The 16863-nt window shown below is 38.3% G+C and overlaps 1 protein-coding gene across 4 annotated transcripts in view; it reads left to right on the top strand.

Annotated features, from left to right (window-relative positions):
- Window positions 1-16572, top strand: part of HEPH (hephaestin) — a 97200-nt gene extending 80628 nt beyond the window's left edge. Inside the window, exons 16-22 of one of the 4 annotated variants that reach the window (XR_011998113.1) lie at window positions 5728-5834; window positions 6788-7013; window positions 9498-9637; window positions 10554-10716; window positions 13461-13505; window positions 15814-16316; window positions 16407-16572. Coding sequence is in view for 3 of the 4 variants with exons in the window: in XM_025987654.2 (XP_025843439.1) it covers window positions 5728-5834; window positions 6788-7013; window positions 9498-9637; window positions 10554-10716; window positions 13461-13505; window positions 15814-16046 (914 nt within the window). In the remaining variant the exon portion in view is untranslated. Of the gene's footprint in view, window positions 1-5727; window positions 5835-6787; window positions 7014-9497; window positions 9638-10553; window positions 10717-10806; window positions 10958-13460; window positions 13506-15813 lie in introns of those variants that run through there. The other 3 variants (XM_072743463.1, XM_025987654.2, XM_072743464.1) reach the window with 3 other exon arrangements.
- The last annotated feature ends 291 nt before the right edge of the window (window positions 16573-16863 follow it).

Genomic DNA, 16863 nt, shown 5'->3' with positions numbered 1-16863 from the left:
GAGAACTCTGTCCTGGCGGTGGCAAGGGATGTTTCCTCAAGACCTCCAGTCGATGGCCTACCAGCACGTCTGCCTAAGCCAATGTTGACCTAATACAGATTGGAATCCCTACAGGTGAAAATACAATATAGAGCTCTCAGAAAATATGTGCACAAAAGGTGGAAAAAGTTGAGTGCACTCACCATGCGTGGGACCCTCCGGATGGAGCCCTGGGGGTATCTTGGATCCCAGACAAGCCCCCAAATGTTGTGTACAAGATTGCAAATCTGAGAAACCACCAAGGAGCTGACACTGATGCAAGCACACAAGGGTTTATTAACAAGCTCGAGCTTGGGTCCAAGTATACCCATCACAGCGGAGCAGGGACTTGGACCCTGAGGGGGGTTACAGCGGCGTTTTTTATGGGCTGGTCTAGGGGTAAGGTGGGGTTTTTAAGTAACGGAGGGGGTGTGAGAATTTCCAGTAAAGTGGTTTCACAAGCTCTTGCTTCCTTATTCTGATAAGGGCGTGCTTTGTGATTTTGTCTGTAACTAGAGTAGCTTGGAGTTCAGTTCCTGGTCATTGTGACCTGAGATGGCTGCTGAAATTAAAATGGCTGTGCTCGTGCCAATGTTAAACTCATAGTGGAGTGGCTCCAAGTTTTTTCGGCTTCCACAGCTCCCCACAGGGAGCCTGCTTATCCTTCTGCCTGTGTCTCTGCCTCTCTCTATGTCTCTCATGAATGAATGAATGAATGAATGAATGAATAAATAAATAAATAAATAAATAAATAAGTAAATTCAACCCTTTTCATTTTCCAAGTCAATGGCTTTGGGGAAATATTCTCCTTTTAATTCCCTATGTGCTCCTCTCTGTCTTATCCTTCTCCCACCTCCACAGCAGCGGTGATCCAGTTTTCCTCTTAACCTCATTTCCACACTTCCTACCTTCTTTGATGTGGCCTCTTCTCTCCTTTTAGTTGTGGATTCTATTATGTCAGACTTCAGGTCATTGTCTGGGTTATTTATGTTGATTTGATAGTTATCTCATTGTGTTCATGGGCTGATTCTCCTATTCCACCACCACCTTCCTGCTCCTTAAAGTTCAAAGGAGTCAAGTTTCTTTTCAAAAACGTTCCCATTTTTTAATTAGGTTGTTTATTTTCTTCTTTTTCTGTTTAAAGATTTTTTTTTTACTTATTTATTCATAGAGACACAGAGAGAGAAAGAAGAGGCAGAGATGCAGGCAGAGGCAGAAGCAGGCTCCATGCAGGGAGCCCGATATGGGACTCGATCCCGGGTCTCCAGGATCATACCCCGGGCTGCCCAGGTTCTTTGTTTCCATATTGTTGACTTGAGTTTTCTTTATGTATTTTGGTTACAAAGGTGAAAGCTTGGCTACTATGGTCAGAAAAGGCCCTTCTGAAGAAGTGATGTTTGGACTAATACTTGAATGATACATGGAAATGAGACATATTAAGAAAAGTTCAGAACAGCTTGAACCACATGTAAAAATAGCTTGATATAGGAATAATTTCAGTATGTTTGAGGAGTAAGAAGGAGGTATTATAGTTGTAGAATACTGAGTAATATGGATAAAAGTAGGAAATGAGTTTGGAGAGATCAACGAAAATATTACATAAAGCATTACAATCCATAGTAATCAAGAGATTTTATTTCATTGTTGATTATAATGGAAAGCTTTTACAGGGTGTGTCATTGTCCACTTTATATTTTAAAATATTACATTTGTTTTTATGTGGAGCATCTGTTATGAGAGGAACCATTTAGATATCTACTGGTGATATCTATTTAGGTGATTGAAGATAATGGTCTAGATTAGGATAGTAGCAATGGAGACAAATAGAAATGGATGGATAAGGGATATATTTCTTAGGTAGATCTTTCAGAACTTGATGATGGATATGGAAGAAAATAATAAAAGATAGATCTTGACTTCTGGCTTCAACAACTGGTTTCATTATTTACTGATATAAGAGGAGGACATTTGAGAAAGAAGTCAAAGATATACATTTTTATGAGTTTGAGATGAAAATTAGACAAATTTAAGTGTCAGGTAGACCATTGAATGAAGTAGTCTAAAACCCAATGGAGAGATTGGAGGATGATTTAGGTAAAGAGAATAACATGATCAAAGTACAGAGCTGTGAAAGTATGGGATATGCTCAAAGGTAAATAATTAGTAAAGTTTGTCCAGTGTCTGTTTTGTAGAAGTAGGAAAGGTAAGAAATAAGACTAAAAGATAAGCCAGGGCTGAGTTAGAAAGGGCTTGGTTGCTTGGATAAAGTGTTTGGACTCCATTCTTTAGGTTTAAGGGACCCATTAAAATTTTGAACAGAATAATTACATGAACAAAGACAGGTTTGGGAAAGATTGATATCACACAGCAAAACAACCTTCGAAAAGAGTAACAAGGTTGGAGAACTTACACATACCAATTTCAAAACTTATTTTTAAGCTACAATAATCAAGACTGTGTGGAAATGGCACAAAGATACATAAATTAATGAAATAGAATTGAGAGTACAGAAATAGGCCCTTGTATTTATGGTCAATTTTATTTATTTATTTATTTATTTATTTATTTATTATTTATAATAAATTTATTTTTTATTGGTGTTCAATTTGCCAACATACAGAATAACACCCAGTGCTCATCCTGTCAAGTGCCCCCCTCAGTGCCTGTCACCCATTCACCCCCACCCCCTGCCCTCCTCCCTTTCCACCACTCCTAGTTCGTTTCCCAGAGTTAGGAGTCTTTATGTTCTGTCTCCCTTTCTGATACTTCCCACACACTTCTTCTTCCTTCCCTTATATTCCCTTTCACTATTATTTATATTCCCTAAATGAATGAGAACATATAATGTTTGTCCTTCTCCAATTGACTTATTTCACTCAGCATAATACCCTCCAGTTCCATTCACGTTGAAGCAAATGGTGGGTATTTGTCATTTCTAATGGCTGAGTAATATTCCATTGTATACATAAACCACATCTTCTTTATCCATTCATCTTTCGATGGACACCGAGGCTCCTTCCACAGTTTGGCTATTGTGGACATTGCTGCTAGGAACATTGGGGTGCAGGTGTCCCAGCGTCTGTTTATGGTCAATTTTTATTTTATTTTTTTATTTTATTTTTTTCCCTGTTAAAGATTTTATTTTATTTTATTTGTTTTACTTTTATTTTTTTAAATAATAAATTTATTTTTATTGGTGTTAAATTTGCCAACATACAGAATAACACCCAGTGCTCAGCCCATCAAGTGCCCACCTCAGTGCTCGCCACCCAGTCACCCCCACCCCCGCCCACCTACCCTTCCACCACCCCTAGTTCGTTTCCCAGAGTTAGGAGTCTTCCATGTTCTGTCTCCCTTTCTGATATTTCCCACTTATTTTTCCTCCTTTCCCCTGTATTCCCTTTCACTATTATTTATGGTCAATTTTTAACAAGGGTTCCAAGACTTTTTAATGGAGAAATAATAGTCTTTTCAAGAAATGGTGTTGAGACATAGATATATACATGGTAAACAATGGAGTGGGACCCCCAACCTCTCACCATATAAAAACACTAACTCAAAATGGATCAAACATCTAAATGTAAGAGCCAAAGCTACAAAAATTTTAAAAGAAAACATGAAAATTTGTGACCTTGATTAGAAAATAATTTTTTAGATACAACACTAAAAACACAAGTGACTAAATAATAAATAAACTGGACTTCCTCGAAATTGAAAAAAAAAATCTGCTTCACAGTGCACCATTAAGAAAGTGAAAAGTGGCAACTACTTCTAGATGGAGTGGAGCAGCAATGGTTCCTTCTGAGTAAGGTAGCCGTAGCAGAGCTGGCTACTTTTGGGGGCTCAGAAATAGCAGCTCCTTTTGTAGAGGATCAGGGCAGTAGTGGCTCCTACTTTGGGAGAACACAGAGATAGTGTCTCATTGTGGGGAGACAGGCCATAAGTGGATCCTTCTTAGGTGTTTTGAGGATTTTAGTAGCTCCTTCTGGGAGAACAGTGCCTATGGCTCTTAAGGTGGGGAGTTAAAGCAGTTTCTTCTTGGTGGGGTTTGTGGAGCACTAGAAGCTCCTTCTAGGGTAAGACAGAGAAACAACAGCTCTGTTTCCTGGAAAATGCAAAACTGATGGTTCTTCCTCCGAGGGATAAACCAGAAGAGCAGCATTTTTTTTCTGGGTGTGAGTCCTAGAATGGTAGCAGCTTCTTCTTGGGGGTATGCAATGCTGGTGTCTCCTAGGGGAGTATAGCAGTAGCAGCTCCTTCTCTAAGGAAACACAGCAACAATTACTCCTTGTGGAATTGGAAGCAAATAGCCTGTGACTACTTGTGAGGAAGGAAGATTGGCAGTGGCTCCTTAAGGGTAGGGCAATGGAGGCTCCTTCTTGGGAGACAAGATGATTGCAGCTCCTCTGGCGGGACAGATAAGCTACAACCTCTTGGGTTGAGTGGTAATGATTCTTTCTTGTAGAAATGGCAGAATGGCATGGACTCCATGTAACTCAGTTGGCTGGGGTCAGTGCCAAGAAAAGACTCCCTGGTGGTGGTGAGGGCTGTTGGGGTCCACCTTTTCTTTTCCACCATGGGTGTTCCCCCTTGGTGCCATCTGTGCCAGACTGGGATGATATAGGTAAGATACTTCCTACACTTTTTAAATACGGCTAAAGAGTGAAGAGATTTTATTTTTTAGTGGTAATGATCTTTCAAAAATTGATTGTGGTGATTTAAAAAATCCTGTGAATATGCTAAAACTCATTGAATTGTACACTTTTAATGTGTGAGCTGCATGGTATGAAAAGTATATCTCAAACTGTTATAAAAATTAATGTGGCATCAGTTAGAAGACAATTAGGACAAAATTTGGAGGCAGAGAAACATGTTAGGAGGTTTTGTAATAGTCCCTTTGAGAAAATAAGGGTATATACTAGAGTAGTATTATTGGGAATTGGAAAGAGGAGAGCATGGCAATACAATATATTGTAGAGGTATAATCAGTGGAATTTATTATTTAGTTGCATTTGGAGTGTGCAAACCTGGGAAGACAAAGAAGACTAAAGTTTTGAGTCTGGATAAGTAGGAAGGTATTGATGGGGTACTAGATACTGGGAGCACAGATTAAGTAAACAGGTTCTTTTTTCAAAGGAGGGAGGTGAATTCAGAAAAAATTCAGTTTTTGATATGTTGTCAGAACAATCTTCAAAAGATGCCCAGTATCTAATTAAAAATTTCAGATCGGAGCTTAATGGCAAGGGAGGTCTGGTTAAGTATTTAAGAGTCATCAATGTATAAATCATAATTAACACCAGAAGGTAATTAAAAATTTCCATGGGGAGAGTATGAAAAGATAAGAGGGGACTAGACACAGAGCCTTGGGGAAACAGTTGAACGTAGGAGGCAGCAACAGGAAAAGGATAACGAAACAGAGCCAAAAAAAGAAAGGAGGCAGGACATTATAAGCAGAGAGAAGAGGTTTAGAACTGTTTTACCAAAGGATTGGATCTGGGCTTTTACAGATATGGATGGTAGAATAGAGGCTGAGAGTGTCTCAGGAGGAAGAAAAGCAAAGTCACAAAAATAAAATGGAGACTTGGCATGAAAATAATGGAAAAAGATCTTTAAGATCCTGAGGCTTACCCACCACAGGCCCTTGGGGGACCTGAAAGTTGGGAAAAAATTTGATGTGGCCCAACTGGAGATCCCTATTACCCTTCCTAGGTGAGGTTCTCACTTACCAATGGAACATCCCAGAAAGATCTGGCCCAGGGCCCAATGATTCTGCTTGTGTTTCCTGGATCTATTATTCTGCAGTGGATCCCATCAAGGTAAAGACAATATTGGTTTCCTGGAGGTGAGTCTCATAAATGGCAGAGCCCAGTCCTGAAATACTGGATCCCAGAGTTTGGGGAAAATTTCTCAAATATGGGGCTTATTTTAATAGAGGGAGGGATGAAGGGAATAGGTAACACCGCATATTTGTCTTAAAGGTTTCCTCTTAGTTTCTTTTTCTTGGATCCTGTAAGTCAGTATGCTCTCATTTAAAAAGTCTAAGATTGGTTGTCAAGAGATTGAAGTTTTAGCCCCAAATTTGGTTCACTTTTGCCTTTGGAGTGACTTTAGATGAGTCATTATCTCCCTGTTTACTCATCTGAAAAATGAATTTATTTACCTAGCCAACTCTTCACAGCCAGTTGTCAGCAATCATTTATTGAAAGACTACTATATTTTAGACATTTTACCTGGTGTTTTAGATGATAAAGAAAAAATATATATATTCAAAGAGTATATATATATATACACTCTCTATGGAGAGAGAGAGAGAGAGGGAGAGAGAGAGAGAGCTATATAATAGAAAGTGCTATGGGAGATCTATGATAGAGTGATTACTTCTCCTTGGAGGAGATGATAAAAGGGTACCTAGGGGGATCCCTGGGTGGTGCAGCGGTTTGGCGCCTGTCTTTGGCCCAGGGCGCGATCCTGGAGATCCGGGATCGAGTCCCAAGTCGGGCTCCCGGTGCATGGAGCCTGCTTCTCCCTCTGCCTGTGTCTCTGCCTCTCTCTCTCTCTCTGTAACTATCATAAAAAAAAGGGTACCTAGGGAAGGCACCACAATGGAATGTGCATGTACTTTATATAGTGGAGATCCTTAAAAATGTAAGACGTTATGAAAAATTACTGAGCACAGTAGACTTGGATGCCAGCCTGGCACCCTATAAAGCACTGCTATTCAGCAGTAACTCCATGTTGTTTACTATATCCTCCTTTCTCCCATTTTCAGGACATGTATAGTGGCTTGGTTGGACCCTTGACCATCTGCCGAAAGGGCACCCTGGAGCCCTATGGAGGACGGAATGACATGGACCGAGAATTTGCTTTGTTATTCTTGATCTTTGATGAGAACCAGTCTTGGTATCTGGAAGAGAATGTAGCAACCCATGGGCCCCAGGAGCCAGACCATGTTAACCTACAGGATGATACTTTTCTGGAGAGCAATAAAATGCATGGTCTGTAGAAAAGAACCTATCCCTCTTCCAAAGAACTCCCCATAGGTTGCGTGGGGGTATATGATAGGCCCATCACTACCTAAGGCAGCATAATTCTTGAAAGGATGGAAGGAAAGTAGTAAGGTGATAAGTGACAAATTAAAAGAAGTGTCTCCTATTATTGTGCATTTATATACAAAAAGCAGATAAGTAGTCCATATTGGATCAGGTTGCCCATAAAGTAAGAGGCTAACTCTGTAAAGTTATTGTGGTGATACCAGCATATCTTAACACACTAGAAAAGGAAGATGGACATTTATGACCTTCAATGTACCTTGTGAGTTGGCTGCTAATGACTCCTTTGCTTTAAAATCCTGAGTTTAATTTCTCAATATCATAGTATTTCTTTACCACTCTGGATCTGGGATCTACTTTCTCAATAGATTCCAATATAGATAGATGAAGGACAACTTGTCTTTTAGTTGATATTAAAAACAAAGTTTCAATTTACAAATGGAAGCATTGGAGGAGACAGCCTCATAGAATAGAATGCTGGATTTATACTACATACAATGAAGAGCTTTTTGATGCATGAATGGATTTGGGAAGGAAATTTTACATCCATGCCTTCCTTTGTTTCAGAGATCTGTGTATCATTTCACAAACAAGAGAAAATCTCAAATAAGAGTGAGAACTTAAATATATTGAAATGTATAAAGTGATTTCTCACCATCCTTTCTAGTGCAATATTTCTTTGACCTCAACTGAGAATAAGGTGCAGCTTTGATAGTGACTCCAAAGGAACTCAAAATTAGTATCTCATTGTCACATAGATTTTAGCTATTTCCCCTTGATGGAGTTGTAAGTGATTCATGTTGGAATAGAAGCTTTCAATTGTCACAAATGACAATGTGAACTTTTTAGCTCCTGTCAAATCAGAGAAATAAGTTTCTCAGGAGTAAAAGGGAATTAGAGCACAATTACACCTTACACATAACCATTTGTTTGGCTAATGCCAATTTTTATCTGTTTATGTGTTCATTCATCCAAACTCTTCAGGTATCAGTCCATCTACTTACTTATCAGGTATTTGTTTAGCACTTTCTGAATGCTGGTACTGGAGACAGAAAGGCAATATTGGGGTCTGAGGGAAAATAAATAATATATCCTTCCCTTCTCTTCCAGATTCCTAGAGCAATTAATTTTTTTAAAAGATAGATATTCTGAAATCAAATATGAGGTTACTAAGAAGGTTAATTAGAAAACTGAATTATTTCTGAAACTAAATGGACTTGCTAATACTGCCCCTGCAGTGGATAGATTTTCTACCCTGACATTGACATAAATAACACCTTCCCTCCCCTTTGCAGGGGTAGAATCTTCTCTATAATGGAGTAGTAAATCCATTTGTATTCTTTTATGTGGTCAGACTGATTTAAGAGACAAAATATTTGGAGGGGGTGGAGTTGAGCAATTTTAGTTCCTTTTTATCAAATTCACAATTTGGTTGGGGTAAACACAGAGACAGGCTACAAATGTTCCTTTCACTATTTCCCCTCTTGGAGTGTAGAATAAAAATTACTTTTCCTCCATGAAAACATGAGGGGAACAAGAACGTGTCCTGGACATAGTCCTGATAATGTGAATTAACATAGCTATGGGTAGTTCATTGTCTTTAGAGCATCGGATGTGGCCTGGGAAGAAACAGACAATGCATTAATATCATTATTAATTCCAAGAACATGACAAATCCTTTTTTAGTTAGGATGTATTATAGGCTAAGATGTCTGCTGGGTGCTATGAAGAATATAAGGAAACTATATTAGTATAGTACATACATTCACTTCCTGCTTACTATGCATGGTATCAATAGTCTAGTTGGGGATATAAGCTTCCACAAGTTGAAAGATAAGTAAGTGTAGAAAGGAGTTTCTGATGAGTTCCAAATAGTATCACAAACAATATTGGAGGGGTTCTGTAGTAGGTGATGCAGGGAATGAAAGGTACTAAAAAGATGAAGGAAGTGTTCTTGGATAAGGTGACTGGGCTTTCAAAAGATGAATGAAAGAAGGCAGTATTTCTAGGGGGAAAGATCAGAAGCATGAGGAAGGACACAAAGAACATGCATATGGGGACATATGGAGGATGGTGAATAAAACACTTTAATTTGAATAAATGTGTGAGATAATGGGAAATGAGTATGGGAAGGTGGTTTGGGATTATATTTGCAAGGACCTTATTGGCTGAAGTAAGGAGCCATGGTCTTGATCTTTTAAGCAGGAGGGAACTATTATAGTGTTTTAAGCAGTAGAACGACCTGGTCAGATTAGTTATTTAGAAAGACCACTCTGATAACCCCAATGTGTAAGATAGACTCTAGGGAGACAAAAGGAAATAGAGATTAGAAAAGTTAAGAAGTTATTGCTATCATCAGGCATGATAGGGACTTCCTAGTGGAAATGGGGTGTAAAAATGAGAGATATAAGACTTTTTTTTTTTTTACAGCCATTAATGGAAAGCTCTACAGCAACCTCAGGGGGCTCACCATGTACCAAGGAGAACGAGTGGCCTGGTATATGCTAGCCATGGGCCAAGATATTGACCTACATACTGTCCACTTCCATGCAGAGAGCTTCCTATATCGGGTGAGCTAGAAAATGGCTGAGTACCTCAAAGGTGATTAGAGGAATGCTTTGAATATCATTAAGGAAGAAGGTAACAGCTTCTTAAGGAACAAGATATTAGTTAAAAGAAGAAAGGTCTTGTACATGGAGAATTGTGCTGGGAATTCTAGTTTGATCGTGTATTCCAGGGTCAGTTATTTCCCTCTAGTCCTTAACTTTCCCTTCTAGTATAGAAAAAAAATGAGTAGTTCATTTACGGTATAAGTAGATTGAAGAAATCTTTATGTAATTGGATCTCAGACAAGGACTGAAGAGATAGTGAACAATGCTCCTAAGGGCAAGAAAGTTCAGAGTGATGTCTCAGAATCTATGAAATTTCTTAATCCATTATAAGAAGAACTTCAGTTCAGGAGCTACATGGAACAACATGTAGGTTTTGAAAAAGATTTAGTCTTAGGGGAAGAGGACAGAGTTGAAGGCACTGATATAGAATTAAAGATATAGAAGTATGATAAAGGTAATAGCATGGAGGGGAATCTAAATTGAGTTCAGTTTCTAAAGGAAATATTTGATTCCTTCCTAGGAGTCAAGGCTTAAGCCAAATTCCCCAGATTTCAGCCTGCTGAAAAGTATGAGATACTAATTTTAGCTCCCAGAGGAAACTGGAATGTTTTTACTTTGAAACACTTTAAGGAAAAGTAGGAAGAGGGTCTCTTTTGTTGATTCAGTTTGTGTGGATGGGTTTATAGGGATGGTGAATAAAGTCAGCTCTTTAAGCTGTTCTAGAGAGCAGTAATCTAATCTATGAATCTATGAATCTATGAATCTTGGAGTCCCATGTCCCTGATTGTGATATTTAAGCTTTTTAGCTTCTATAAACCCTGAGATTATCTCTTTACCTTTCATTTCTTCTCCTTCACCCCCAATCTTTTGGCAGAATGGAGAGAGCTACCGGGCAGATGTGGTGGATCTGTTCCCAGGGACCTTTGAGGTTGTGGAAATGGTAGCCAGCAACCCCGGGACATGGCTGATGCACTGCCATGTTTCTGATCATGTCCATGCTGGCATGGAAACCCTCTTTACTGTCTTGTCCCAAAAAGGTAAGGTCTAACCTCCCAAGACTGGATAACTTCAAGCACTTTATGTAGCCTACAATTAATCCCCAGAAACCAATTGCACCTTTCTTTCAGATCCCAGAAGAACCAGGATATAAGACAGAGGATACCTCACCCAGGTGTTCTCCCAACTCACATTTCTCGTTTTCCATTGTCCCCTTGCTCCTGCCTCCTCCTAATTATTTTGACACCTATTGATTTTACACAGGTTAACCCAACCTGATGGGTCTACGTAGGTAGACCCATCACTAGGGTCTATGCATTGATTATTAGCATAGATATGCTCCCTTTGAAATATATTTCATTTGACAATAAATTTGTTATTGTAAGATTCATTAGAAGTACTGTTTCAAGAGATCTGACAAATGAGTCCTTTCTTTAAAAAAAGAATAAATATAATTCTAATAGTCATCTCTTAATTGATTTGTTTTGTGGGGCTTATGAAAAGGTTCTTTCTGTCTTAGAACAACTTGGTCTAATGCTACGTGAATATACTGGCCTTCAATTACATCTCATCCTAGAAAGAGTTGCTACCAAGGGTGAAAAAACATTTTTGCCTTATATTTTTATATGGAGAGTGAATGGCTGGAGTAATTTATTTACCAAACAATTTTGTTCACCAAGAACATAGAAGGTTAGGCTGCCATGGACTTTGTGTCTTTGGGTCATTAATTGTTTAAGAGCCTCTTGACCTGAGTCTACGATTTCCAGTCATTGGAACTCTACGAGCAGAAATAGAAAGTTTGAAAATGTCTTTGGGCATTCAAACAAGCTTATCAAACCAGTATAGAGAATACAACTCTGCTATTTACCCTCAGGGAAGGAGAAACTGTCCATTATGATACCCTGTATCTTAGAAAAATTTTGTTCTCTAGTAACCCATAGTGCTAAAATGTGGCTTCAACTTATTACTCTAGTACTATTCCTTACTACACAGACAGGTTCACAGAATTCTTTGTTGTGTTTTGTCAGTCCTTAGAACCAAAGTCAAGTGATTAATTGATGTGTTGTCGAGATGCTATAGATTCAGGACAACAGGTTTTTATCTATGTATAATAACGAGCCATCCAAAATCTAGATGATTTAATAGATAATAGACTCACAATACATATCATCAGAGAATCTCCATGGAAAAGGACAGCTCATACCTCTGACAATGAGCCAACCCATAAAGCTCAGCTATTTGTATTTTTGTTTGTTTATACCTCACAATAGTCTAATTCAATATTGCTCCAGCTACATATGTACTAACTGGCCAACCAGAGGGAATAGTTGAAAATGGATAGGGAATAAAGGACTAATTATTGAAACAAAGTTCCTGATGAGGAAACAGGGGATGAAAACTGGAGCTAAAATGAAAAAGTTAGACTGGAGTAAGTTTTACATTTGTTTGTTTATTCAAAGGGGAGAAAAGAAAATGATCAATATTTAAATTAGGGTGAGGCGCTTGTCAGAAAGAATATTTCAGTTTTATGGTCTCTGCTTCCTTTGTAAGAGAGGAGACAGAGTCATCTGCTGAGAGTGAAGGATAGTTGGTAGGATTAGGAACTTGAAGATAGTGGGCTAAGGTTTGAAATAACCATTCTGGGAGATAGGAAAACAAAGTTTACTCTGAGTGATGAAAAATAAATTAATTATTGGCAGGCAGCATTGAGGGCTTAAAGTTGGACACAAAGAATATTGATACAATTACATGATTTTTCTCCAACAATATTCAGTAAATCAGAAAACACAGGGAAAGCACAGTTACTGTGGTTTTGGTAGATGATTCTAACATTCTTGGTAAGTTAGTAGTTGAAGTGATAGACCATAGAGTCTAGCCAGACCAGGAATGGGGGAAAAAAGACAGGATGAAGCTAATAGTTTGGGAAAAAATAGAAGGATCCAGGAGCTAGAGATCTTTAAGACATGAGTATAACTGGTTAAATGGAATAAATAGCAGTAAAGCATTGAAGGAATAGGAGGCTGTTACTAGATTTTATATTTCTGAGATGGAACAGTTCTGAATAACAAGTCCAACTACCATGTTGCCATGGTAGTCTTTGATAGAATAAGAATAGATACAAAAGTTATTGGGAGTTAAAAGATCCTGAAACTATGAAGCTTAAGTGGTGAATGGTGGGAATTGAGGAAGAGGAAGACTAAGCCAGGTACCAAAGACTTCCATGAATGAAAAGAACTACTAGGTAACAGTGACAAAAAATGGTTGTGGGTTTTCTAGCCAAATAACATAAGCCTCAAAAGAGATATATATATTTACCAAAAAAGGGAGTAACAATGATCTCAAAGCAGTATTGAGAGGATATAAAAGAAACATAGTCCTCAGAGAGTGCTCAGCCTCATTAAAACCAGAACAGAAGAGGAAGAAGTGTTCTGAGAAAAGGTTTAATATGTAGGGATGTAGTTTTGCCAAGGAGCTTTCCTGAATGGAGGGTGGGAATGGATGACAAAGAAATAAGAATGTGGATAGGAAATATCAAGAAATATTTACATAATGGCAGAAGGATGACTTACGGACTTGTAAGCCTATGTTTTTGCTTATATTTTTGTCACTACTCAAAATCAAATCTATATACCAATGTTGACTTTGACTATAAGGTAGTTAATTCCAGGTACCTTCATTTTTCTTAGGATACCTCAGAAAACTATTGTAACCAATGCCAATGCCCACAGCAAATCTGTGGATTGGTAGGAAGAATAACAAACTAATGAGCTTATTTTTTTTCCAGAACATGTAAGCACTATCACCACCACCACCAAAGAGATTGGAAAAGGTAAGAAGAATAATGCATAAACTGGGTAGTTATATGTAGTATGTACCTGAGGGGAGAGATAGTACTTCTAGAAGATGAGATTCACTAACCAAAAGGTGGACTACAGTACTAGCAAGAAGCATTCTGAGATTTCTAAAAGAAATCTTACAAGCTAAGAACTCAAAGTTCAGCTTCCCTAAGCAGGTTTATTGTCTCTGGCCCCTAAAAACAGCCTCTTATGATGAGGAAAACAGCCTCATCTCCAGTTAAAGGTTTGCTATCTTAGCTTCCCATGTAATGTGTGAAGGGGAAGAAAATTCAGTGTTTCACTGGGTTGGACATGAAGGAGCTATAAACAGACATAAATTACAGAGACAGTATGAAACTAGTACACATACCAGTATGCATCAGCTATTTTTATTCTTGCATCTATAGAATGCCAAATAATTGACTCTTTGGAACCAACCATTTCTACCCTTCAAAAAAGTAAAAATTCTTGTCCTACCTAAACTAGATCCAAACAGCGCTTTCACTCTCCCTCATACCATTTGTACCTGGACTGAGAAAGACACAGAAAGTTATGAGAACTAGAAGAGATGTTAGAGATCATCATTTTAGTCTGGAGATTTTTTCAGTTACATTTGCAAAAGTACTAATAATCTCCCAAAGTATCCTATAAATTGTCAACCAGAGGACTAGGGTATGTCTTGGAAGGATTGGGTAAAAGTAAATTAAAGCTGAAAAAGTGGAATGTTGAACATACATATGAGTGTATTTGTATATATACACACATATTTTGGTGTGTATATACATATTTTGTGTATATATTTGGATATACATAATACATATCTCTGTGTACATACATACTCATAAACTTTTACTTGTTAGAAAGGTTCTGCAATGGGATAAAACAAATTTCAAAAACTGTTGGTCTAATAAAACCCAGTAATTTTCTACATGAGAAACAGAGATGGAAGGTAATTTGTCCAAGGTCACAAGAAGAGTAACTGGTAGAATGCAGACTCAGAGCTAGGCTGTTTTTCCAGCTTCCATTTGAACTCATCATATTTCATCTTTTCTTAGTTCTTTAAGATGTTCACTCATCCATTTATATATTTATCAAACATGTGCTGAGTTCCAGGGACACCAAAACAAATAAGACACACTCATTACTCTCCAGGAGATTTGTGTCTATAAATGTAATGAGACACAAAAACAATACACTGCTGGCGTACATTGTAAAAGGGGGCAAAAATAAACAGCTATCAGTTATTGCACATTTGGTATCTTCCAGGTGCTATGCTAAATATCCTATAAATATATTCACTTAAATCTCACAATAAAACTCTTAGATAACTATGGTCTTTCACCATTTATAAAACAGGAGACAAGCCCAGAAGTGAGGGGGATTAGTTCACTTGGCCCAGGCAGGTAAATCGTGGCAATACAAACTAGAAATACTTTGAGAACACAGAAGAAAGGACCAATAATTGACCAGCTAAATTGAAGAAAGGTTTGCAGAGAACTGTATAACATTTAAGATGGGGACAAAAAGATGAAGAGGGTGAAAGGGTGTTCAGAAAGTCTTGGAAAGAGAGTCACTTATTCTGGGAAACAAAGAATGAGATCCTGTGGCTAGTTAGAAAAGAAAACTAAAAAGGTAAGTTAGAGCCTGACTGTGAGAGTTGGAATGTCTACATTGTTTCTGAGCTTTACTTTGTAGGTTAATTGGAAATCAGCAAAAGTCTGTATGCCAGGAACTAAGACAATCAGATCATTTCACATAGGAAGATCAATGTGACATCAGTGTTTTTATCATGACCCAAAGAAGTGAGACCAGCACAATGAGAGGCAGTTGTTATGGTCTAATAATCAAATTGAGCATTGATAAGCTAGATGATTGAATCAAACCGCCTCTCTGGAGACTACTCATTACTCCTGATTCTATCCCCTGGAAACACACATGTAAAATCCAATTCCTTTTACTATTATTATTTTTACATTACAAGCTTTTATATAATTGAAGAAATACATCAAGGTTCTTTCTACTCTGTTTTAGTTCTTTCCTTGCGGGGCGGGGGGGGGGGGGAGGTTGTGTATCCAGACCTCAGTGATTCCTAAGGGCTTTCTCAGCTGTGACATCCTGCCAGACTAATTCTCTGTAACCTATAAATCCATGTTTAGCAGCTGGTCTTTTTAGGGATAGGAGCAGTTCCTCTGTTCAGTTTTGATGGAGTTACTTCTTCTTTCCCAGGAGTTGGTTGCAAATGGCATCCCATTATAATACTCTTCAGCTCAGGTTTCCCATTTTTCTCTTATTCCATTTCAGCAACATTCCTCAGAGACATTGGAGAAGGCAATGTCAGGATGCTGGGCATGCATATTTCCATAAAGAATATTGATATGTTGGCTTCTGTTTTAATTTCTATGAGTGCCATTCTCCTGCTCATTGCTCTGGCTCTTGGTGGTGTGGTCTGGTATCAGCATCGGCAAAGAAAGCTACGACGCAACAGGAGGTCCATCCTGGATGACAGCTTCAAGCTTCTGTCCCTCAAGCAGTAACAGCTACATCCTGTGACTTCACATCTTGAATTCAGTCCCAGAAGGCCATGCTTTGGCAACTGACCCCACTGTTAAAGGGGCATGGGTAGTAGAGATGCAAAGGAGGGAATCAAACTCATCTGGGAGTTTCTTCACTTATTTATTTACATGGAAATTATATACTTTCTCGTTCTCTTTTTTTTTCTTCACTTGGGCAGCTGGGGCAAGGGAGTCCCCTCAAATCCTATATCACAAGTTTCAACAGCTGGATTATATCAACCACTGACACTAGTAAGATCTAGAAATTACTAATAACTGATTATTCTCACAAAGTATATACCAAAGATAAAAATCATTGATTAGATTTCTATTGCTTTTCAGGACCTAGGCAAGTTCACTTTGATCCAAGGCTAAGTGAGCTGTGAAGATATTCCACATCTATACTAAGGACTAAGAAAATGAGCATGATGGAGAATGGGTGGGCTGGGATTTGAAGACCAAATTTTATTTTGATTTTCTTTGAAAATAAACTATTTTGGAGAAGTGGGTAGATGTAATATTGTTGTTATGAGTACCTGCAACCACTGGAGCCAGAAGCTCCTCAGGAAGTCAGTCCCCCAAATTTCTGGGACAGATGTACTAAAGGGAATGTTGGGTATCCTTTCTATATTTTAGGCAAGGAATCCTGTACATTCAAGTATTTGGTAGAAGAGTGAACATGGTGATTTTAATGATCCCTGTATCCTCTGGGAGTTTGTGACCATGATAGGAACAAATAACACTCACTGGGGGAGTATAATATGGGTCTGCCTATCCTGTTTGTGGAGCCTACACGTTT

This window comes from Vulpes vulpes, chromosome X, assembly GCF_048418805.1.
Source record: "Vulpes vulpes isolate BD-2025 chromosome X, VulVul3, whole genome shotgun sequence".
NCBI classification, from domain to species: Eukaryota; Metazoa; Chordata; class Mammalia; order Carnivora; family Canidae; genus Vulpes; species Vulpes vulpes.
Note: the sequence above shows the minus strand (reverse complement) of the source record. Positions and strands in the feature narration are given on the sequence as shown.